This window comes from Triticum aestivum, chromosome 1D, assembly GCF_018294505.1.
Source record: "Triticum aestivum cultivar Chinese Spring chromosome 1D, IWGSC CS RefSeq v2.1, whole genome shotgun sequence".
NCBI lineage: Eukaryota > Viridiplantae > Streptophyta > Magnoliopsida > Poales > Poaceae > Triticum > Triticum aestivum.
This window is the reverse complement of record NC_057796.1, coordinates 414,184,126-414,195,132: the sequence shown is the minus strand read 5'-3', so window position 1 is coordinate 414,195,132 and position 11,007 is coordinate 414,184,126. Positions and strand designations below refer to the sequence as shown.

At 43.3% G+C, this 11,007-nt stretch overlaps 1 protein-coding gene across 1 annotated transcript; it reads right to left on the bottom strand.

Annotated features, from left to right (window-relative positions):
* Positions 1–5,506: 5,506 nt before the first annotated feature.
* LOC123172050 (mavicyanin-like) lies at positions 5,507–6,362 on the bottom strand. Its single transcript, XM_044589097.1, has one exon. The coding sequence runs from the start codon at positions 6,208–6,210 to the stop codon at positions 5,683–5,685; it is 528 nt and encodes a 175-aa protein (XP_044445032.1). The 5' UTR covers positions 6,211–6,362; the 3' UTR covers positions 5,507–5,682.
* Positions 6,363–11,007: the final 4,645 nt, after the last annotated feature.

Genomic DNA, 11,007 nt, shown 5'->3' with positions numbered 1-11,007 from the left:
GAGCAAGGCCCGGTGGCGCACGCCAGCGCCGGCGGGAGGGGGCTAGGGGGAGGGAGGAGGCGCTGGAGGGAGGGAGGGGAGCCCCCGGTCGCCTCACTTGAGGAGACGACGCGCGGGACCAATGGATACGTCATCCTTGGGACTCCCAATCAGGTATAGAGGCATGTAGTCGTTGAGTGGAGTGATTGAGACCCATCTTTGAGAGGATTATAAGAAATGGTTGTTGGACCCTTTCTTGAGGAAGAGTAGGGGCTCGGGTAATTAGCATAGTATAGTGGAATGGATAAAACTTTGTATATACTGATGAAATAACACGGACCATTATGGTGGAATGGAATGCACGCACTGTACTGTTCTGATGGAATAGAAAAATTGTGATATATTGTAATGATTAAAATGTGCTTTGTTTTGGCAAGAAAAAAGCTCAAAAACCTTTAAACTTATCGGCTTTGTTTAGTCGGCTGTCAAAGAAAATTTATTTCCACCGACGGATAGGACACCCATCGGTGGAGGAGACCTCCTAGTCACAAGCAACTAATTGAGGAGCGCTAGTTCGGGAACCTCCCAAAAGTCACTTGAGGTGGGTCGAGAGCGCGCCCTCTTAGCCGCCGTCACATGTCGCGCTCTGGGTGCTCCCTTCGGATTTTTTTTCACACGCGTTTTCGGCTTTTTAGATGTTTTTTGCTTGTTTTTTGGCTTTTTGTTTTTCCACCTGTCTTTCTTAGCTTTTAGCATTTTTTTTCTCAAAAGGCACAGTTTTCTTCTTTTGCTTCAACGTGTTTTTTTTGCTTTCACGAGAGGCACGGATTTGCTTCCGCGAGAAGTACAGCCGTGTCTTTCGGAAACGAAAAAAGAACGTGTTTTTTTGCTTCCGCGAGAGCCATAGATTTGCTTCCCCGAGAGGCACAACTGCGCCTCTCGGAAAAGAAAAAATTAACGTGTTTTCTTTTTCCTTCCGCGAGAGCCACATATTTGCTTCCGCGAGAAGGTCGACTGTGCCTCTCAGAAACGGAAAAAATACATTTTTTTCTGTTGCGAGAGGCACGGTTTTCCTTTCACGAGAGGCATAGCCGTGTCTCTCGGAAACGAAAAAAGACACGCGTTTTCATTTTTTCCTTCTGTGAGAGGTACGGTTTTGCTTCCGCGAAAGGCACGGCCATGTCTCTCGAAAACGAAAAAAAAACGTGTTTGTTTTCCTTCCCCGAGAGACATGATTTTTTTTGTCAGGTTTTCTCGTGAAAAGTTTGTCAAAACCTATCAACATGGGGTATAGTTTTGAAGATCTAGACGCGAGGAATCCAACGATGAATACGGTTCGAGATTCGGAGGCATAAAACGTTTTTAATAAACGGATCCACAAAAAAGAGAGAAAATTCTAAGGCTGCGACAAATAGCACACAGCAGCGCACCACTTGTCGCAATCTGGGAAGGTGAAGGTGAACTTTGAAAGAAGGTACTCCTCAATTAATAACTTCATCCTAGTCAATGCCTCTTGCGCCACAATGTAATCTGGCGCTGAGCCAGTGGCTGCGTGGGCCGGCCCAGCAGCAAGAGCAAAGATGGCTTCCACCTGATGAGAGCATGATGAAGATCAACGTTGACGGCGGCCTGTCGAGGTCGGGGCGCATTGTGCAGAGATGGGGAGGGAAGGTTTCAAGGTGCTTCTGCTCTTGTTACTTTTGGTCCGAATGAACCTGATATTTTAGAAGCAGCCGCTTGCCCTGAAGGGCTTGCGCTAGCGGCTGACCTGAACCACTAGCGAGTTCAAATCGCTTGTGACAGCAGCACTGTGATGGATGGGGTTAACAGATCATGCAAGGGCCCTTACAGCGTCATTGCTCGCGAGGTGAAGCAGCGAAGCCCAATGTTTGAAGCTGTGACGATCCGGCATGAGCGGCAGGAGTACAACAGTGAAGCACATCGTCTTGCAAAGGCGGCATCTTCGCTACCAGTAGGACGTCATGTATTTTTTGAACCACCTACCTGTACTCGTAGCTCCGAACATTAAGCAATGAAAACTCCCGTTCTAGCTCAAAAAAAAAAAAAAAGACAGCTGACCTCTTGTAATTTCTGTTCATGCTTCTTTTTGGCCCAGTTATTAAGGTATGTTTTTCTTCATTTATCTTATTTTCGGCTTATCTCAAACCAGCGCGTACATACACTTCCTAATGATATAGTAAAAACTTGCAGTGGCGTTTGCCCCACTGGCCTTGAAAATCATGTTATTTATCTAGACGAATTTAGCTTTTGCTTGAATTTCTGTTGTGTATAATGGATGGATGTAATGTCATTCCAGCCAAACACATTTGGTAAATTTATTTCATGGTTATAAGCTTGGTTACTATTGGGTTTTTTACAAGAAGATATGTAACGAATGCAATCACATTTAACAAAAGAATTGAATTTAATACACAAAGGACCATTCTAGGACCGATCAAGGAAAAAATGACCGCAATCATCGTTCACTCTTAAAGAACAACGTAACACCAGCCGCAACAACTGCCAGACCGAGCTGGGCCACCGCAGACTGATCAACACCAACCACCGCAGGCGAGCTTAATATTGTCTCGGACTAGCAGCTACGCCGGTTCCCTCTCCATCAGCACCGCTGCACATCCGCACTTCTTTCCTCTTGACGTTGACCTCAACCTTCATGCCAGCGTTGCAGCACCCGGGGATGCCACATATGAAATACCGTATCCCAACGGCGGCAAGCGGAACAACATCATTACCGGTCGGGGAAGTCGCTACGGGGCTGGAGCCGTTGCAGGAGTCATGCTCCGTCTTGCTCACCTCCACCACGTTGTGGACCGCGGCGGAGTACTGGAACTTGAGCTCATCGCCGGCGGTGAACCTGATTCTCGAAGCCCACTGGGACTAGTTGGTATGAAGGTCCCACAAGGCCACGACCCATCCGGCGCACCCACGGTGTGGCTGGCGCCCAGCGCCGTCCTAAGCATGGTCACAGCCACGGTGATCAAGAGAAGAGGTTTGGTCTCCATGGATAAATCTGGATGGACTAGCCAGCTAACAAGTAGTAACTGACAATATGATGGGAGATGGAAGTTAGCGCTAGAGAGAAAAATTGACTGTATTGTCCGATCACTAACGCTAGAGGGAGAAATGGCTGCAGGATGGATGGTGTTGTCAGATCATTGATATTAATGGGTCGACATATATAGACGATGGATGTGTTCAAGATCATCGGGTGTAAGCTTAAGCGCGTTGACCAGGTGACGTAGAGTAGGTCATCTAATATACTCCCTCCGTCTAATACACGGTCATATTCATGTACTACATGAATATGACCGTGTGCAATATATATTGCCATCAGTAGACCGGGTCTGGCCAAAAAATAATTAATTACAAATCCACAGTAGACTTTGTCCGAACAATTAATTGAGACATCATCAGTAGCCATCAGTAGACCTTGTCCAAACAGTCATCCGGATGCCCATACGAGTGTATTGAACATAAATTAATCAAATATAATCTCTAACTAAACATTATGAACGTGTTAATGTGTGCATATTCCAGTGCGTTAGAAATTATATAATTAATTAAGATGTATGCCACTATGAAAATTTGTGGGAGAAAAACATGTCATTTATTGAAAAAATACTAGTTAAGATGAATGTTGTGTTGACCAAATTGTAAAGCTGCATAGTCTAGAGAATGCCTAGTTTTACTAAAGACAGGTGAAAAATAAAATAAAAAAAGATAAATTTAGCAACTGGAAAATCTAAGCTGTCATATTATCAATGAGCGGACTAGGGACCCATGTGCCATCACACCCCGCCCCCCTCCCCCTCTCATCCATCACGCATGCATGCGCCACAACACACAAGTGTGTGTGCGCGCGCGCGCGCGCGTGTGTGTGTTGATATAACTAAAGATTCCATCAAATTTAAATTTGTTACCAATTCCATATCGCAACACATTAATCCGATTGACGATCCATTTCCACCTTTAGCTTTGCAGCGTGAGATCTTTGATAATAGATCTCATGTCGACATGTTTTGACAAAAAGGCAATACTTAACAACTTAGTTATCAGGTCATTAGCCAATTAGTTGTCATATATCCTATATAACTAAATAGATGATCTTCACCAATAAATTATTCTTAACATGTAAATATGCCATCTTAACATGCAATCATGCATGGAAAAATTCCACCTCAACATGCACCCTTGCATGAGAATTTCATCCTACTTATACATTAAATATAAACATTCTGCGTACTTATAATCAATTTCATATGTGTTCTTATTTTCATTTATCCTAGTGTTAACCCAAACACTCATGTTAAATACAATCAAATCTCATTAGATTAATCAAATCCCGCGGGAATGCAATGGGTATCATCTAGTTATATTAACGACGCTTCGATCCCTACCTGGGTCAGTTATGGCTCGGTTCAAATAGATATTCAATGCCTGAATGATTTGGTGGTCAAGCATGATGTCATTGTGCATGTAAGGATATACGCCGGTCTTTTATAGGCCTTCACTACGGGTGGTCAAGAAGCAAATATGGAAGGGTCCGAAGATTCCCTAAGAAGTTCTGAAGCTAGGTTGCATCGCACTATCGAGGCCTAGTCCAGACAGTTAGTTAATGGAGACATCAAGAAAACTGATGTTGGTGTGGTTTATTTGACACAGGAGGAGCCCAACACGATTTCATATCGGGAGATTCCGAGAGAAGCATAGCCAAAATTCTAGACAAGCTTGAGAAATACACACGGTGTACTAAACCTAGGGTGGCCCATTAGCTAGGAAGCGGTCAATGGGCTGGCCTCAAGGCCCAATAACCAAGGTGTGGCCTAGGATCCTTGCTCCGCGGGAAGCGCTCCTTCCGGGAGGATCTCATCTTGGCGTTCAAGTCAAGAAGCCCTCGTCCGATCCGGACCTTAGGACGAGACCAGGGGTAGTTCGAACACCTTTATAAGACGAGACCAGGGGTAGTTTGAGGCATCTAACTATAGCATCATCGTCTCGATAGCATTATCACCACATACCCCCTCATACGAGACATTTTTCCCCATCAATCAAATCCAAAGTAGGAGTAGGCTCTTACGTCCATGATGAGGGCCCCAACCTGCGTACACTCACCACGTGTGAATCCCCTCCGGTACTTCCGATCTTGCGCATTATCCTCTTCGGACTACTGACGGTTTTCAGTACCTTCACTAATTCTTTTGGGACACAAGCTGAAAACGAAATATGACAATGCTTTCAAGGCTTGGCAAGCTGAACTCTTGTAATTTATGTTTCTGCTTTTTTGGCTCAATTTGTTAGGGTTTGTTTTCCTTTTCATTTATCTTATTTTTTTCTTATCTCAAACCAGTGCGTACATACACTTCCTAATGATATAAAATTTGCAGTGGTGTTTGCCCGCTGGCCATGAAAATCATGTTATTTATCTAGACGAATTTAGCTCTGCTTGAATTTCTGTTGTATATAATGGATGGATGTAATCATGTAATGTCATTGCAGCCAACACATCTTTGATAAAGTTATTTCATGGTTATACGCTTGGTTATTACATGGGTTTTTCCAAGAAGATGTCTTGAATCCAATTATAATGAATGCAATTACATTTAATGAAAGAATTAAATTTAATACACAAAGGGACCATCTTACGACTGATCAAGGAAAAAAGGACCACAATCATCATTCACTCTAAAAGAACAACATAAGACCAGCCGCAACAACAATCAGACCGAGCCGGGCCACCGCAGACTGATCAACGTCAGCCGCCGCAGATGAGCTTAATACTGTCTCGGACTGGCAACGACGTCGGTTCCCTGTCCGTCGGCACCGCTGCATAGTTCGCACTACTTTAGACTTGACGTTGACCTCGACCTTCATGCCGGCGTCGCAGTGCCTAGAGACGCCGCAGATGAAATACCGGGTCCCGACGGTGGCAAGCGGAACAACATCGTTACCAGTTGGGAAACTCGCTATGGGGCTAGAGTCGTTGCAAGAGTCATACCCTGTCTTGCTCACCTCCACCACGTTGTGCACGGCGGTGGAGTACTGGAACTTGAGCTCATCGCCGATGGTGAACCTGATTCTGGAAACCCACTGGGAGTAGTTGGTTCGAAGGTCCCACGAACCGTCCGGCGCTCCCACGGTGTGGCTGGCGCCGAGCGCCATCCCAAGCATGGCGATGACCACGGTGATGAGAATAAGAGCTTTGGTCCCCATGGGTTAAATATGGATCTACTAGCTAGCTGACTTAGTAGTGACTCACAATAATAATATGATGGCGGGTGGAAGTTAGCGCTAGAGAGAAAATTGGTTATGTTGTCTGATCACTAACGATCACAAGCTCCAAGGAAGCTAATGAGAGAAATGGCTGCAGGATGGATGGTCTTGTGAGATCATTGATACTAGTGTGTCGACATATATAGGCGATGGATGTGTTCAAGGATCATCGATTGTAAGCGCGTTGACGAGGTGACATAGAGTAGGTCGTCTAACATGCATGAAAATAACATCGTACACGTTTATCTCCTGAAACTGATATTAATATATATATGCTGGGCTCCATAGCTTTAATAGAAAACTAACAATGGAGAAGATGAGGTCGGTAGCCGTCAGTAGACCAGGTCTGGGGAGAAAACGGTTAGCAACCAAATTGTCAGTAGACCATGTCCAAGCAATTAGTTAGGAGATCATCAGTAGCCATCAGTGGACCTTGTCCACGATAGATCCGGATGCTCGCACGAGCATACTACCTCCGTTTCAGTTTACAAGTCCTGCGCGTATACCTAGGTTGTTAATTTTATCACTCTAATATAAACTATATAACACAAAAATTATACCGTTTGAAAATAGAACATCTGAAGCTTATATTGGTATATTTTTTTTGTAATATATGACTTGAATTAGGTTGGTAAAATTGACGACTTAAGGGTAGGCGCGCACCATGTAAACTGAGAGAGAGGGAGTACTAAACATAAACTAATCCAACATATTCTCTACTCCCTCCGTTTCTTTTTAGTTTGCATATAAGATTTGGTTAAAGTCAAACTTTGTAAAGTTTGACTAACTTTATAGAAAAAAATATCAATATATACAATATAAAAGTTATATGTTATGAAAATTAATTTCATCATGCATCTAACAATATTGATTTCATAGTGTGAATGTTGATATCTTTTCCTACAAAGTTTGACTTTGGCTAAATCTTATATGCAAACTAAAAAGAAACGGAGAGAGTACTAGTTAAACAATCTGAACGTGTTGGTGCGCGCATGTACTACATTGGTACGTCAAATAATTATATAATTAATTAAGGTTCTTCTAAAATAATAATTAAGATGTATGCCATTGTCAAAATTCACGGAAATTCACTATTGATAATATGTTGTGTTGACCAAATTCAAAAGTTGCATAGTCTGCAAGGTAAGGCGCCTCGCCGTTGTCATCTATATCTATACCTACTATTAAAGCAAGGTGATATTCTTGGTTTCGTCCCACTTTGTTGATTTTATATTTAATATATAAACGAGGTGGTACTAAATCAGGAAGCTCATGACAACGCTCCATCTGCCTTACCTTCGAAAATCAAACCAAGCCGGCCCACCTGAGGGCAAGGCGCGGGCAGCTTGGGCTTTGGCCCAACAATTCCCTCTTTTTTTGCAAAAAGTAATTGCAGGTAGGAAGACTTGAACCAGCGACCTTCTGTTTGGTATCTGGCCAAGTCGACCAGTACGGTGATGCTCTGGTCTTTGGAAAAGAGGGTCGATTCACCATTTTAATAGTACCACCTCGCCCTTTAACATTCAATCACCCTAATTTAAATATCTCTTCGAGTTTCTTTGATATCAATAATAAGGAGAGCTTGCATAGCGGGGTTTCAAACAGCCCGAGAGAGAAATAAGGAAGGACGAGAATGAATCCTTCCATGCCATGATTGAGACCCCAGGAAGGAAAGGAATTAAATGCTTCATGCCCAAGATGGGAGAGGAAAATAAATTAGAGCCTAATAAATTAGAGGGTGTTTGTTTCCAGGGACTTATTGGTTTAGGGACTTAAAAAAGTCCCTATAAGTCCCATCTAAACCAAACAGGAGGGACTTATAGGGACATAAAGTGGGCATTTGGGACTTATGAAATAAGACTCTCAAGGAGAGTCTTATAGGGACTTATAGTTGTAATATGGTCTTATAGGGACTTATAAGTCCTAGGAACCAAACAGGTAGGGACTTTTTAGGGACTTGGGACTAAAAAAAGTCCTAGGACTTATGAACCAAACAGGGCCTTAGAACCTTGCATATGGTATGAATGAGCCAGGAAGGAAAGAAATTGATGACATCTCCGGGTCTGCGCAAATTAATGCACAAATTAGTTCGTTCATTATATTTGATTAATTGATGTTCAATAGGTACGGTAGTGTAGGTTGTAGTAGCTCTATTTTTTCTGTTAACTAAAGTGCAGAGAGGAAGCCTATGGGAAAACCAAAATACTTTCATGCAAATCCAAAACATTAACGTAAAATGTCAAAATTATAAATGAAAATCTTAGTTAAATTCCAATTATACCAATGTATTTGTTAGAATAAAATATGTAAAACAATATCCTACTTAAGTATATTTAGATGAAATTTTTTGAGAACACTTTTTTTACCAACTTAGGATATATTTTTATCAACTTAAAATCATGGGGAAAGTCATGCCCTACAATCAGGGGAAATATTTATGCGTTAATAGACAAGACCTGAGTTAACCAAGTGAGCTAGCACATGTTCCTGGACGAGACTTGCCTGCTCCCCGCGCATGTTCTTTAACAGACAAGATGCCTTTCTATACATTACTAAAGGCTGCTTGCATGGCCTTTTTTTAATCAAATCGTTGGGCCTATTTGAGCATCAAATAATACTGTAGTTGTTAGGCTTTTCTGCGTCGCGAGCCACATGAGAAAAACATAATCACCAGTCCAGTAGGCTAAAAAACATCGATGTTTCATGTGAAATAAACCCAACTTCCTCCTTTAAGACAATTCCCACCCGTTTATATAGGTGAGCAAGTTGGCTGTAATATCAACAAGACACTTAGAAAATGGGAAGGTGACAACGGACGAGAGGGTGATTAAACTCCTGATGAAACCAAGGATTGATTTGGGACTTGGTGCACGCTGCAAAGAGGGACGTGTGGGCTAAAAGAATTAACTTACTAGGAAGGATTGTGTGTGTAGGCTGGAAGGAACATGCAACGAAGGAAACAGGGACGTGCGTGGTTGTGTGTCGATGGCGTGCGCCGAGGATTACCTTTTTCTTTCTAAACATTGGCGACTCTCCGCCGCCTGTCATTGTTCGGATGTCGTGTTATTGGTAGGCATTTTGGTGTAGCGACATCGACCAAAATGCCAGCCAATTTATTTTTCCCGTTGCAACGCACGGGCATATGTCCTAGTATAGCTAAAATCATATTTGGCAAAGAGGATTTATAGTTGGCCCTAGTTTTTGTTAGTGAAAGGTAATTCCACTAATAATTAGTTGTCATATATGTACTACGCATTTGAGCTAAACCACGACATTTATTATGGATCCGAGGGGGGATTTTTTATCACCACCATTTCTCCTCGAGATGCTCTTGTTTCTTTTTTTTAGTATGAGTTCCCCTGTTCCATTTCATACAATAAAACCACTACATTTTGCAGTGCGCCCAAATATCAAGGGATAATCTCTACAGTCTTGAGCGGGGAACTATACCTTAGGCACATTGGCTTCAACCTGGTACTTACGTCCAAATACTATCACTAAGTACACCTTAAATATAGAGGAAAACTCTCATAAGAGAACAATTTGAAGCAGGCTCACAAGGTCCGCCCTGGAGAGGTTATAACATTTGCAAGGTAAATGACAATTCAAAGCAGAATGAAAATAATATTTATACTAATATTATCTTTTTTGTTACTCATCTCTTAGCCCTTTTCTCTAATACGATAATGTAAAAGTAAATGCCCTTTATAGCTGCTAAGATAAAATCCTAAATCTGCCATCTTAAAAGAAAATTGACGGAGGAAAGCTATGCTCGCCAAAGAGAAAAGCTACAACTGGACACCGCGATGCTGTATCTGGCCATGGTTCTTGCTGGAACCAGCTGTGGTGCATCCCGGGAACCCGACGGCAATAGATGCTGCATCCGCTCATCTTTTTTGATGGAATTGACATGTGTTGATGCTGGAATGGGGCAGGAGAAAAGCTGCAAAACCTCAGCGACCGTGCAACCATGGTTCCCGCGAGCTACGACGGCGCCGACAGGCGCCGAATGGCGGCATGCTTCTAACAGCATGGCGAGGTGCTAGGACCCGTTGGCAAAAAAACTTGCAAGCAGTCATCAGAGTAGCTATGACGGTGGTGACCGTGAGTTGCGGATTTTTTCTGGAACGGACGGGCCATAGGCGAAGTCCTTTTGCTGGAACCGGCTCGCCCATTTGCTGGAACCAGTGACTGTAGATGTTGGAATTAGCGACGATGAGCACCGGCTTGCCGGCGAGATGTTACAACCAGCGCATGCAAATGCTGGAACTAGAGAGAGTTTCTGCTAGAACTAGTGCGAGTGTCAATTGCGAGCATCAGCGCGGCGGAAGCCATTGATACCGCATCTCACCGGCATGGCACGGTGCTAGGGACCGGGGCGACAGGAGGTGCGATGCTGCCGGGGTGGCAAGCTGCGTGAGGGGAAGGGTGTTGGGCGAGGCTGCGCAAGCCGTGGGGAGGAAGGAGTTGAGCAGCCAAATCAGACGGCCTACGCAGCTTGCATCTGACGGCTAGTGCGCGGCCGACCGAAATTTGGGCCGTCCGACCAGCACCAAGCACTGCCCTTTATTTATTACATGATTATATACACTTGATTATATAGTTCGGTTTTGCAAGAAGATAAGTTAAATCCAATTATAATGGAAAAAATTACATTTAACAAAAGAATTGATTTATAATACACAAATAAGCATGCGCGACGCGTCAAGAAGAAAAAAACACCACAATCGTCGGTCA